The sequence below is a fragment of the Cladophialophora immunda genome (assembly GCF_000835495.1).
Source record: "Cladophialophora immunda strain CBS 83496 unplaced genomic scaffold supercont1.1, whole genome shotgun sequence".
In the NCBI taxonomy this organism is placed as follows: Eukaryota; Fungi; Ascomycota; class Eurotiomycetes; order Chaetothyriales; family Herpotrichiellaceae; genus Cladophialophora; species Cladophialophora immunda.
In genome coordinates, this window is record NW_015622541.1 from 5,051,267 (window position 1) to 5,065,755 (window position 14,489).

Here is a 14,489-nt window from a genome sequence, read left to right on the forward strand (position 1 = left end):
AGCGATAACAAAGTGCACACGGGACGGGGAACCTCAAAATGCACGGAAAAGCGACATCGGTGGCTGCCCACGTCGTTGATTTTGGGCGTCAGCTCTCTTGGGTGATTCCCGTGGCGGGTGTTTTGGTGTGCATCCTCTCATTTATCGTCTACCAACGATGGTTTTCGCCTTTGGCCAAGGTCAAAGGTCCATTTTGGGCGTCCCTCAGTCCTCTCTGGAAGTTGCTGACGTTCAACAACGGCAACTTCCATGAAACAATCCTGGCTCTCCATGAGAAATATGGACCGATTGTCCGCATCGCCCCGAACGAGGTGATTATCTCTGACAAGTCGGCAATCCGGGAGATTTACAATACTGTACAAGGCAGAGACTTCTTAAAGGTGAGTCTACCAGTCGAGGTTGAGAAAGATATCAGTGGCTAATTGGGACAGACGACATATTATGAGTGAGTTTGGCAAATGCTCGTTGCAGTGCAGGGCTAAGTATATTCAAAGTGCCTTTACCGCCTTCCGACCGACCATATTTGGTCAAAGAGACCCGTACCTGCATGCTCAGCGCAAACGGATTGTGTCTCACGGATACAGCATGAATGCCCTCCAGTCCATGGAGAAGTTTGTCCAGGAGCGACTCCAGATCTTCATGGGAAAGATGTCAACTTTCGCAGCCTCTGGCACCCAGATAAACTTGGGCAAATGGTGCCATTTCTTTGCCTTTGATGTCATTGGAGAGTTGGTATGTATGGCTGTGCGTATCTCAGAGCGTGGCTGATTTATCTTTCTCCAATGCCAGGCTTTTAGCGAGGGGTTTGGCATGCTCGAGACAGGAGTTGAGGACGAGCATATTCGTCTCATCAACAATCAGATGGAGTTTGGGTCTACAATAGGAATGATGCCATCCTTGATTCCGTATACCAAATGGACTTGGCTCCCGATTCCATGGCTGCAGAGTCTGCAAGCGGGCCGTGAAAGGTTGAAGGAGGTACGCAACTACGAAGCCCCTTAGCAGATGCTTGTGGCTAACATTACCTCTAGCTTACGAGATCCCGTGTCGAACGGAGACAAGAGAAAGTCAGCGACCGGAAAGATCTGCTCGGCAGACTCATCGAGGCCAAGGACCCCGTGACTGGTCAGATGCTTGATTCTATCGATTTGCGGACCGAAGCTTTCTCCAGCATGTAAGCTCGCCGCATTCGCCTAACTAGATTTGTCCGTGCTAACTAAAATTACGCAGTGTTGCAGGTAGCGACTCGACATCGTCGGCGCTGAGCTATACCTTCTATCACATTCTGGGTCACCCGGCTGTCTACGAAGCCCTGACCAAGGAACTGCGAGCAGCATTTCCTGAACGCGATTACAAGACCGACGAGACACCCCCGACATATGCGGACTTTGGCAAACTGCCCTACCTCCAAGCCGTGATCAAAGAGAGTCTTCGTCTGACGCCTCCTGCTACGATCAACCTCCCGCGCTACGTGCCAGAAGGCGGGCGCGTCGTTGCTGGGACATTTTTCCCGGCCAAGGTTTGTTTTCCCTTTCAAATCGAAAGTAGCACTGGATTCTGTCTCTGACTTTCTGGTGGGAAAAAACTAGACAATTGTCGGAATGTCCGCCCTGCCCGTCCACCTGAACCAGGAAACCTTTGGTCCAGACGCCGAGATGTTCAACCCCGACCGGTGGATCAACGGGTCTGGTGGGATCAGTCCCGAGGAGATGCAGCGGTACTGGATGCCCTTCGGGCACGGGTCGAGACAGTGCATCGGCAAGAACGTTGCCATGATGGAGGTGAGTGACTCTGCCAACCAACCTCGATTCCCCTCTGAAGTTCGCTTGCTTACCAATTGATGGGGACTTTTGTGATTTAGCTGGTCAAACTTGTCGGAACCCTATTGTTGTATTTTGACGTCGAATTGGTGACCGACGGCGGCGGTTTTGGGGGGAGCGGCGAGAAGAAGCTGCCCGAAATCCCCGTCTCGAAAAGTTACTTCTTTGCCAGGATAAGGGATCCGCTGATGGTTAGGATTCGTGAGCGGGGGTCCCGCTAGAATGGGGACAGGGAGAATGGACGATGAACGCGAACATGAGCACGAAAGAGGTATATATGGAGGAGCTTGTTCTTGGCTAGCATACATGAAGAGGATGAACAGACTCGAGAGAACCATCGGACGCACTGGGATGCAGTGGGAGGCAGTTTGTCAAAGCAAGCAAGGCAGTCTCGTGGACTACTGCATCACGGGTGTCTTTTCAGCCCGATAGAGGGCATATAAGATGCATTTCAAATGACAAGGGGTCAGAGCCTTCCTGGGAAAAGCAAATCTAACCTGGAAGATGGTTCAAGAGTGCAAAGGTCTTAGGTTGTCTCAACGGGCGTCTGCTGGGTGGAGGACTACCTGAAATGCAAGAGGCAGATAAGAGTCAGGAAATAGCTATTCAGTTCGATATACTATGCACAGACTGCCGCCGCCGGACGGCCCTTGACCTTCGGCGCCTCCACTGACGTAGATCTCGCAGTCCGAGACGAGCCCGGCGATCAAGCCGCCAACCGCGGCTCTCGCATGGCGGGTGCTGTGGATGTCGCTGTCGGTGTTCATGGTGTGGCGCCACGACGACCGGACACGGCCGCGAGGGTCCGCCTCAGCCTTTGCAAACACCTGGACGACCTTGCCGTTGTCCTTCTTCACCTTGTCGAGAAGGTCGAGCACGGCCGCGGCGTCGATGGCGTCCGCCATGTACTGCGACAGCGCGTGCAGATTGCCATGGCCCTGTCCCGCCACAACAGCAGCAGCCGGGTCCGTCGCCAGAACGAGGACGTGGCAGTCTTCCAGCTCCGCGCCGCTGCTGCAGCTTGCCTTTGCGCTCCAGGTCGTCTGCGAGGCCAGGACATCTTGGAGCTGGACGGCGGCCGGCAGCTCGTCGAGGGCCCGCGCGATCCCCACCGCGGTCGCGTACCGCGATTTGGCCATGGACTCGTACGTGTCGGTGGTGACGGGCACGCGCGACTGCGCGCGGATGGCCTCGATCTTCCCCGAGGTCAACAGCGGACACTTGACGAGGACCAGGTGGACGTGGTCTGCCGTGAGCGACGCCTGCTGCATCATCTCCCGCACCGTCTGCGCCACCTGGATGGCGTGCTCGGACGTGCCCACCTCGTGAGGCTCCAGCACGCGCGTGCGCCCGATGCAGGTGATGAGGCCGGTGGTCACGCCTTGATTTGCGCGCACAAAGAAAGTGACGTGCGGGCTGAGCACGCCCTCGGTGCCGCCGGAGAAGATAGTCACGGCGTCGTCGGGGATCCGTGGCTCCCACACCGCCGAAGCCAACGTTCGAGAGAAGTCGTTGACACAGCCATTTCCTGCCAGATGTCCTCGTAAGCCATGGCCACATCACAGGATTCTGAGCCTTTTGTCGACAGGGCCCGAAAGGTGCACACCTTCTGTCTTGCCGACCACGGCCAGGATCTGGGATGAGTCGTATCCCGCGTCTTTCAGCCTGTCCAAGGGCGTGGTATCTGCCGGAGACGACGTGGGGAACTTGAAAATCTCAACGGCCGCCATTCCCAAAGACAGAACCTCTGTATCAAAACCACGGCAAACTGCTCAGCCGTCGCTGCTATCCGAAAGTTGCTCTGCGAAGAGACAAGAGCATTGGTAGAAGGCAATCCAATCGGTGATGCAGGCTTCCTTTACCGCACGAGAAGCGGTTTGTTGTTGTTTTCCCGCGAACATATGCCAGGGTCTTATTTTGTAAAGAGGCATATACTCAGATCTATTTTGGCGGACATCTCCAAAGGCCCACTGTCCTCGGCCACAGCCACTCAGGGCGGTTTTGTCATTGGCCGACGCCGCCTTATCTATTTCCTCCGTGGCGCCGGCGGGAGGGCGGCGGCCATAATGCCGACGGGCGGCCTTTCTCCTTTTGCTGGTGACGGTCTGTTTACCTGGCCATTCTTGACGAAATTGTCGACTACATTCGGAGTGTCCTCTATCCTCCCGTGTACAACGGTACTTGTCTATATCTCAATCTACCGCAGCGTATCGCTTTCGTGACCCGGGAGATGGTGCTCAAATGCAATGCCGATTTCTCGAGATCGGCCTGCAAGGGTCAGGCGTACACCAACACGTTCAGTATAGATCTTTCACTATAGAGTTCCGATCAAGTTTACGTGAACTAGGGTGGCAAGGCTCCCACAAACCAATTTCAGTTCTACGCTCGCCCGACGCAGCAAGTACGTAAATGATTCATCTCCTTCATCCAGACTGGAAGCCCGAAAGGCCGAGGCTTGCCGCCACTCCGATGGAAGACATACAGTAATGCCTGTACTGCGAATAGTTTCCATCGTCCTCACTTCTTCGCCTCGACGTCTTCCCACACTTTCTTGACCGCGGCTCGAGAAGTGATCTTGCGATACCACTCATCCACCAGCGGGTATCTGCTCTGGTCGAACTCCTCCTTGTCGAAGACTTTGGCAACTGTGTGCTGCCAGGGAACAAACGCAATATCCGCATAAGACAACTTGTTGCCAACAAGCCATGGCCCATCTCCCTCGTCACCAAAGTTTTCTCGCCTCTGTTGAGCCAAGTGAGCTTCCAAGACCCCTGTGACTCTCCCAATCTCTTTCAGATATCGGTCCAAAGCACTTGGTACCTTTTCCTGGTGGAACAATTTGAACCAACCCGCCTGGCCGTAATATGGACCCTGGCCCGATGCCTGGAAACACAGCCACTGCTTCGCGAGCCAGAACTCTTTTGTTCCCGTGGGGAAGCTTAATTTATGCTCCGGATCGTAGGTGTCTATGAGATATTCGACGACGGCGCCGGACTCCCACAGGGTAATGCCGGTATTGGCATCGTAAATGGACGGCAGGCGCCCATTGGGATTGATGGCGATGTAATCGGGTTTCTTGACGTCAGAAAATGGAACCGCAATCACGTCGTACGGAAGTTTCAGTTCCTCGAGGATGATTGCCACTTTTGCAGGGTTTGGAGTTCCGGGTTCCACCCAGAGTTTTATCGTTTTCAGTTCCGAAGACATTTCAGGCCTTTCTTTTGGTGCTGGAGCAGTAGCCCTGCGTTGAGAATTGAAATCCGTGGTAGACTCACCGGAGAGCACACAACGGCGGGTGGTTAGACGGAAGTATTTATGGAAGATCGCAACATCCCTACGAAGTTTGGTAGCATCTCTGTCCGACTGGTAGCAGCCTTACTTCCATGATAGCTCTTGGTCCATTTGTAAGAGCTGAGAAATGCGAGAGTTGTCCGTCGTAAAGATTCTTCGACAACGGACTAGATTAGAAGTCGTAGTCACAAATGCAGCATATAGTCAGTCGCGAGCCCAAGCCTGCCACCATCCAGTCCTTGCTAACACCACAGGCTACGAGAAGCCGGGGAAGAACTCTAGGCCTATTCAGGAAGCCTCTCATTTCATCATGTATTAACAATTCGCAATCCGGATGATGTGGAGCTGCGGGACCCTCTGTCGAACTAGGCTTCATTGGGAGAAACTTTTCGAGCACGACAAACCCCACATGAACTTCTCCTTCCCCTTGACGACACACGACTGGTTATCTAACACTCATTGCGTGGCCTCAGACTGAGCAGGTCCGATGCCGTTCTCAAGCAGAGCGTGTCAAACATGCAAGATCCGACGAGTCAAGGTAAGCAGCCGTCCGCTGTTGTTCCCCTCCAGAGATCGACGGTTGACCGCCAGCTTCAGTGTGACGAAACCAAGCCAACGTGTCTGAGGTGCACGAAGTCCGGGCAAATATGCCTCGCAACCAGCGTAGTCGAGCAGCCTGGCTTCATGATCAACGTCGAGAACGCCTATGCAAGCGGCAAGGTCAAGCGGCCGAGAGGACCGCGATCAAGTCTGACATCGCTACGCCCGCACTTCGACCTAGAAGCAAGAGCCGTCGCATACTATTTGCAGGACCATGTGCTGACTTTGGACGACGTGCCAGACGTCGCAAAGGGCTTGTGCACCTGCTTTGCTGCGTGGAAAGCTTCCGGCGTGAAATCCGTGATGGTCGATCTTGCTTTATCGTCCATATCTCTTGCCGTCTTTTCGCGGGTCAAACGGCACCCCGAAGCGGGCATGGAGGCTTCGAGTAAATACTCCGTCCTTCTCCGGATGGTGAAAGAGCGCATCACAGATTTCAACTCTTTGGCTTACGTCCCGCCCATCGAGATCGACACCTGCTTGCTAACCATGTTCCTCATGGGCCGCTACGAGGCCACCATGCCTGCAACCTGTTCCACTGCGTTGCTGCAGAAATCATTCCACCATGAGGGGGCTCTAGCGGTGTTGAAGATCTGGACCCAGAGTCAAAATGCGCCCCAACCAACTGCCATCCTCAAGTTCTGTCGCAGAGGGTTGATCCGATCTTCTCTGCTTCGGAGCCTACCGTTACCAGATTGGATTCTAGACGGCGAGCGTTTCGGCGAGGATGGTCTCGAGTCAGTATTTGACCGTGTTTTCGTCGGGGCCGTCTGTCTCCATCATGCCTCTCAGCAACTTCCGCAGCAGGGCGATGAGTTATCAGCCTCGGTGGTGCTAAAGTTACTGAACCAGGCGCGGGAGCTTGACGATTCATTACGAGACTGGGCAGGTTCGATACCCCCTGCATGGGCCTATCGGAGACACACGCATCCAGAGCCAGGTCCATGGCCCAAAAGATACTTTTACCGTCCCACCGTCTACAGCTTCCAGAGTGTCGGATATGCTAGTGTCTGGAGCCAATACTTTGCAGCGAGAATGCTGATCAACAGCACGCGACTGAGATTGCTTACTCTAGGTCAGCAGCCTTCCTGCCTTGGCGTCCACTATGGCCAAAGCGAATGGCTTGAATCATCTATTCTGCTCAATTGCATGGCCGACCGCTTGGCATTCACCATACCTTTTGCCCTGGGGAAGATCAAGATCCTACAAGGATCCGGAACGGAGAGCCCCATTGTAATAAGTCCAGACAGTGATATGAAACCTTGTTTGGCGTCCTTGGTGGTGTGGCAATTAGCCTTCGCTTCGGGTCTTGAGTGGATCGAGCCACAGCAACAACGATGGTTCCGATCTGAGACTGCACAGCTTGGAAGGAGAATAGGGAATCGCATCCTTGAATCTGCAGAGATGTCACGAGACGGCTGAAGAGCACGTTGGTCGTGACGCCGCAACCCAAAATTTTCGAGGGAGCTAGAGAGGATTCCGCGTGGCCGCTTTGAACAGAATCAAGTGCCCAGTGAGATAGGAGCAAAAGGATACCTGCGGCTATTGGCGAGATTTGCGTAATTGTACAGACAAATACTTGTACACCCGTTGTCCATGGTCTTTGATTGTTTGTGAAGAGTGAATACGATGCCCCGAACAGTTAAACCAGCGAAGGCAGCAAGCCAGCCAATGACTGTTCGGTACTTGAGAGCAGGCTTGGCGCTGACATAAGAGGCGCCCTGTGGGCCGCCAGCGCGTTTGTTGATTGGGCAGATTCGGACGAACGAGGCTATCATGACGTCGAGCTGCGGTTTGTGCCAGGGCACGCAACCGCCTCGATCTGCTCTCTGCTCTGCGCGGGCGCGAGATGTGGCCATTAGAAGCGAGGGGATTCGAGATCCCCGGATCGTCATGGTGGGTGGCCGTCCAAGGTTTCGAGAACAATCACAAAACTCAATTGCCAGCTTTTTTTGTCAACATGATGAATTTCAAAAGCTGGATCCCTCGACGATTCCTGACGCAACACTCCTGTTCATCCTTCAGGCCTGAACCCAGGTCCCTCAAGTCCGGTCAACAATAATGGTGGAGATCTCAAAGGCTGCAAAGGCCAAAAGGACGTCCATGTTTGACAAGGACTCATCACCATCGGTCGGTCGAGTCACAGACGATGATGCAGCTACGCCGGCCGCGTCGTCAACCACCAGCAACACGGTTTCTAGCGCTCCGAGTCCGCCCGCCATGGCGAGCATCAAAGAATTGAAGTCCAGGGAGTTCTACAACTTGACACATGGGGACAGGAGGACGCGCTTGGACACGCCGCCGCCTCTTCCGTTCGATCTTCGAGAGCACATGCTCTCGATATCAATATTCACCTTCCTTGCCCTTGCAGAGTGTTGTTTCCTTCCAGTCGCGTTGTATTATGGGTTGACATACGGAACAGACCTGAGGTCAGGTGAGTTCCTCGAGACGGCGTGTTGACGCGGCGGCGACAGGCTCACGACCGGCAACAGGCCTCGTGTTCGCGGTGATTACCAGTCTGTTCGGATTCGTAAGCGGCTACGAGTTCGGCATGCGCTCGTGGCGCATCATTCGATACGGCGACGATTTCAGACCCCTGTACGGCAGTCAATACTTCCGGGGCTTCGACGCCACCCAATACGTGCTGCTGACGCCGTTCACGGTGATGACGATCATCCTGATCATATTCAGCATCCCCCATAATCCGTCGGTCAAAGCACTGGCGCTGCCGATGCCCGTCGGCATGATCAATCTCGGGTTGATCTTCATCCTCAACGGCATAGCGGCCCAGCGTCGCTGGAGACTGATGCATTTCCGGCTCAGCTCCCACGTCAGAAACACGGTCTGCCCTCCGCTCACGTTCGTTTTCATGGAAGACGTTTGCGCGGTCGACGGGAAAGGCGGGAAGAGGTACAGAAAGGCCGCCATGGCACGATACAATGCCTCCCCTCGATTTAGGGCCTTACTCCTGCAAATGCTCTGGTTCTGGTCCATCTCTGCCACCGTCGTCGGCGCAGGCTTGATTGCGGTGATATGGGTTGTCAGTGACGATGTTGCTTATGGGATTGGGTGGGGTGTACCGTCGGTCTGGGCTCTGGTGTGGACATGGTTGACAATAGTCTTTGTACAGAGGGCGCTTCGCATTGAGAAAGCTACGTGGGTAACAAGCCGAGAGTGCTCGGTGTGATGACGCGATACTTCAATATCCACGCCCACACTGCATATAGTCATTAAAGATTGCAGGCACTTTAGCCGAGCACATTTGACTTTTGCAGTCAACCTATGTCGATTTTTTGGACCCTATTCAAGTGCCCGCTTAGCATATGTGTCCTCCTTGGGTTTGTGGTGGCATTCAAGGAGCCCAAAGCCTCCTTGAGTTTCTTCTGTTCTTTAAATAGGAGTTACTCTTGAATATGGCTATCTCTATAATTGACATATTCACACTAGAATACTCTCTCTGCTAGTCGAGCTTCGGAACATTTCCACGAGGCTCGACCGGTGGAAGTAGCAAGCCTCATATAACACCGGATATATTTTCTATTCTGCTTGAAAGCTAGAAGGTCTATAGCTGTTAGCGTAGCGCCATACGCGCCCCAGGTAAGCCATGGAGTTTGAAGCTCCCGGGCTGGAGACGTTGGAAGAGCCCGAAGGGATCATATCTTTCTGCCACGTCCTGCATGAACTTGTGCATCTCCGTCCCGTAGCTTGCAACCGGGTGCTGCCACTCGCTCGCGTAGTTCATGTACATGAAATCACTGTCCTGACCGGTCCTCAGGGCCTCTGCTCTGGTTTTCGAAAGTACGGTGTTGACCGTTTCCGCGATAATTGAGTCATATTCCGCATCTAGCCACTTTGGCGTGGGGTTGTACAGCAGTAGCGGTTCTTCAGAGCCCGACAGGCCGAGGACGTTGCCACCGTTGCGGCGCATGTTTCGGCGCATTCCGGCAGTGATGACCTGGACATTGAAAGTCGGGCGGAAGAAGCTCTTAAACTGTGGCTGGATCTTTTCGAACTCCCGAGTCCAGGTCTGGACGAAGAAGCGCAGGATGTCTGCATCGTGTTTGGTGCTCATCACCCAGTAGGAGTAGCGGCGGCCCGGTATTGTTAGTCGAGAAAGCCCCAGAGTCTGCGTAGAGAGATTGGAGATGGCGGTCTCGTCAGCCAGCGACGGAACGCTCACCAGAGCTCGAAGGCCTTCAGGCATGATCTCGGGCTCCGTATACTGGATGTCATTGTACCAAATCCAGGATTTGCCGTCCACGAAATCCGGTCCAAAATTCAGGATCGCAGAGGCTTTGGGATGTTGGAGTGAGTTGCGGCCGTAGTCCATGAAGGCTTCTAAAAGAGCTGGCGTTTCGCTGAAGGAATGGGTGACCATGCCACCCCAGATACCCCGGTACGGAATTGCTTCCATTTTGAACGCCGTGACCACGCCGAAATTGGCGCCGCCACCACGGAGAGCCCTGTAGAGATCTGGATTCGACGTTGCGCTGGCATTTGTGATGGTACCGTTGGCTAAAACCACTTCGTATGATTGTACGGTGTCAGCTCCCCAGCCGTACTCGCTGGAATGAAAAGAGATTCCTCCTATCGACGTAGTGAGTATCATGAATTGAGAAGGAGGGGAAGGAACTTTGGACACACCTCCTAGCAGAAAGCCGCCGACACCAACTCCAGCATCTCTTCCTCCGGCAACCACAATACCTAGTGGCTCCAGCGCGGTGTAGACATCCAGCCAGCGATTTCCGGGCCCGATGAAAACGTGCCGACCTTCATCAACCACATCTATCCGATTGATGTTCACCAGGTCAAATGTGAGGCCACCGTCGATGTTTGACTCTCCCGAGAATTTGCCATGGCCGCCGCTTTTGACGGCGAAAGGACAGCGACTATGGCGGACGACAACGAGGCCCAAAGAGACATCCGCTGCATTTCGAGGCTGATAGATACAGGCAGGGTAGAGTTCCCGCTGAGTCAGACTCCAGAAAGTACCCTTGGCACGTTCGTACATAGCTGAGCCATGAGAATGAACCTGCCCAGGCCGGGCTGAGCTCAGAATCTCGCACTGTAGCAGTACTTAGTCTCCAGACACTGTGTAAGAGACATGCACAACAAGTGAATGTAGAGATTCAACGCACAGCAATGGGGCAATTCTCCAGCGAAGCAGTCAGGCCGACTTCGGGTCCATCGTTCAGCAAGGCTTGGTCAGCAGACGCAATGCCACCAAACACGGGAGCCCATATCTCGGGATAGAACACGGCTCCGACAGAGTGCAATCGCGTTAGAAGCACTGAAAGAAGAACCAGGCCTCCCAGGCAATGCATGCTGATGGCGACCTGGACGGCAAGGCTGAAGTGATGAAGCAATTGTCAACTTCAACAGAACAAATTATTGCGGTATGTCCCTTAGTTTTCTAACATCTCGTTCCGGACTTATCCATGCCTTGATGCTTAGACGCAAGCCAAATGGTCGACTTCACTGTGTCCATGGTCCCATGAGATGCCCGAGGTTGATTGGCTCGACATCACAACCCACAACGTTCGCTCGCTCGCAGCCAGGATCCCGGTAAACCCGTGGATGGGGCGCCGAGGCGAACGCGAATATTCGGCGCGAGATACGAAGGGAAAACAAGCGAGGAGGCAGTCACAATGCTTGACAGTCCTCACAGTCTATTCGGGAGGGAGCGAGAGCTTGTTTTGGTGATGTGAGGAGAAATCTATGCAATCAAATGCACCGCTCATTGCTCACAGGCCACATGACGAATTGATATCAGTAGGCGTGATGAGAAGCTTCTTTGCTCAGTCAAGGTTTCGGCGGTCTATTTTGCTTTGGAATCGAAAGTTCCAACCAGCTAACGATCACCGAGCTCGAATCAAGCTTGCAGAGTAGTGAAAGACTAGGAGCTATCCACGACCTCAATGTCCAACCCATCATGTCCACCATCGGCCCGCCATTTCTCGATGATCTGCTGGAAGTCTAGAAGGCCCTTTGCCCATGCAGAATTCCTTGCAATCCTGAAATCTTCTTCGGGATTGGGAGCTTCTATGGTTTTTCCCTCCGCGTTTGAGTAGCTGGGTGTGCAATTAGCCAGAGTCGAAGGCCTCACTGCCGCTTTGGCAATTCGAATAGACCAATCTGTCTCGGCCGCCGCGGTAGGTTCCAGCACAATTTTCTTCTCCTTTCCATATTCTGCCCTAGCGGCCGCGATGACGCTGGCAACATGCGTCGCCATGACATCCATGGTGTGCACCACGTTGACAGTTCCTGCAGCCTGAGTTCCGCCAGGAAGGATGAGGTTGGGAAAGTCGTGAGACCAGAGACCGTGCAGTGTTGCAACACCGTTGGACCACTTCTCGCCCATGGTGATTCCTCCACGACCAACGACGCTCATGCGAGCCCTTGAAGATGGATTGCCTGCTCGGAAAGTCTCGTACCCTGTACTCAAGATAAACAAATCCACCGACGTCTCTTCTCCGTTCGCCACAAAACCATCCTTTGTCATTCGATCTATTCCTTTCCCGGTAGTATCAATCAAGTGCACATTGGGCTGATTGAATGCATCCAGGTAGTCATCATGGAACCCTGGACGTTTGCACCACCCGGCATACCAAGGTTTCAGGCTCTCTGCTGTGGTCGCATCCTTGACAATCTCGTCGACTCTCGCACGAATTCTTTCTGACCTGGGCAGATCGAGTAGGTGAAGGGAGGCAATGTATTCGGCCGCGATCTCTTTCGTTTCACCTTTGGCATTTGGCCCACCAATAAGACCTGAGAAGGAGGGAAAGGAAGTCCAGCCATCCTGGACCAAATCACGTTCGACCGGTATGTTGCTTGCCAGTGCTGCCATGTTCTCACGTCTCGCTCGCTGCCACCCATTCCCCGTCGCAATCTTTGCTTTGAAGTGGTCAGGGTCGACCGAGCGTTGGCCCCGCACATCGACAGAAGAGGGAGTTCGTTGAATTACAAACAGTTCTTGGACCCATTTTGCCAGAGCAGGGACGAGCTGAATAGCGGCAGCCCCCGTGCCGAGTATTGCAACACGCTTGTCCTTCAAATTTGTCAAGGTTTGATCTTCCGGGGAACCCCCAGTGTACTCGTAGTCCCATCGGGAGGTATGGAAACAATGGCGTTTGAAATGCTGAAGTCCTAGTCCCCGCGGCATCTTGGGACGCGTGAGGAGCCCGGCGGTGAGTACGAAGAATGAAGAGTAGATTTTGAAGCTCCTTGCACTCTGCCCATTGATCGCCCTTTGTGAGATGGTTGAGACCCATTCATGGGCTCCGTCGTCCCATTTTGTTTCCGTGACTCGTGCTGCAAATATTGCGCGATCCTGAAGGCGCCACTTCGCAGCAACGAGTTCAGCGTACTCCCTGAGCTCAGGCCCGTAAGAATAGCGGTGTTTTGGGATGTAACCAGTCTCCTCAAGCAGCGGCATGTAGCAAGCACTCTCGACATCGCACATCAGATTTGGATAACGGTTCCAGTACCAAGTGCCGCCAAAACCCCCAGCATTATCGACTAAGATCAAATCCTCGGGCCTGAATCCCGCGATCTCGATCAGACGCACAGCGAAGATAAGAGCCCCGAATCCAGCCCCGATCACCACCGCCTTGCAACGATGACCATCATAAACATCCAGAGAGTTAGGCACTTTGTTACTATTGATCCAAGGATCTTCTGCGCCGTGTTCGAGTTCATTCGTCTCGTAAATGTCCACGTACTGGTCAAGGCCCTCTGGGCGAAGCCTTTTCTCGCGCTCAATGTCATATTTGCGAAGAGTGTTCGAAACGGCTTGGACGGGGTCTGCTGTTTCGCCAATAGACCCCATCTTGATGTCGAGAGAAGAATAAGTATGTGCTAACAAATATGCGCCTCGCACTTGATCATAGGGTATAGAGGTTCATGAACCAACTAAAAACTTATCCTGTGGCCAGGTCGCAATGGCGTTTTAAAAATCGCTAGAACAATGTTGGTCAAGGATTACAATAGGTTTCCGAGGCCAGGAGTGGTAAGATTCAAGGGAAGAGCATCCGTATTCCATATGTGTAGGCTTCTTTTTCGGGTTGCGTCTGATAGATAGCGGCGGGGGTGGCATGAGTTCGGCTTCGGAAAGGATGTCTGTCTGTCTTTTCGGCAGGTGGACTTCCCATTCTCGGCACCAGAAGGGGATCGGGCACTGGTGGGCCTCTTATCACTTAGCAGAATAGAGCAAGCACGTTTTGGCCCATCGACTTTTCCCGGCACGATCAATTTTGCGAATCGAGCTCTTCCTCGAACGTATCACCGGGCGAGCGCCCAATCAATGTGGTATTCGAAGCATGAAAGATCAGGGTGAATTTTACAAAGTTTGGCTGGCGATAGTTGTGGGGCGGCTTCTTTGCAAGCTTTCCAAGATACACTCCCCCTACAGTAAGGCGTTAAGCTGCACATTACCAGGTGCAGACTGATCAAAAATTTATGTAGCTGATTCAGATTATTTGTGGTTACAGGACTCGTTGATCTTCTGCGCCTGGATCACCTTGGTCGCCGAGTTGACAAAGATCTCAACAAGCGTGTCGATCTCTATTTCAGAGATAATAAACGGAGGAGCGAAGAGAATTGCATCGACAGCTTTGGAGCAAACGTACACCGCGGCTCCCTCCTTCAGGCATGTCGATGCAACCTCTGCCGCAATGCCAGAGCCGGGCTCAGTCGCAAACTCGACAGCTTGAAATAGACCCATCCCACGAACCTCTTTCAACAAGGGTGTGCGTAATGTCAGGCTTTGGTTGAGCCGAT

The 14,489-nt window shown here is 53.5% G+C and overlaps 1 protein-coding gene across 1 annotated transcript; it reads left to right on the forward strand.

Annotated features, from left to right (window-relative positions):
• Nucleotides 1-38: 38 nt before the first annotated feature.
• PV07_01477 (uncharacterized protein) lies at nucleotides 39-2,041 on the forward strand (the record flags this gene model as incomplete). The annotated part of the gene is made up of 8 exons (XM_016388007.1): nucleotides 39-380; nucleotides 432-445; nucleotides 495-732; nucleotides 790-978; nucleotides 1,032-1,174; nucleotides 1,231-1,519; nucleotides 1,590-1,781; nucleotides 1,862-2,041. The coding sequence occupies 8 exons, from the start codon at nucleotides 39-41 to the stop codon at nucleotides 2,039-2,041; spliced, it is 1,587 nt and encodes a 528-aa protein (XP_016254935.1).
• Nucleotides 2,042-14,489: the final 12,448 nt, after the last annotated feature.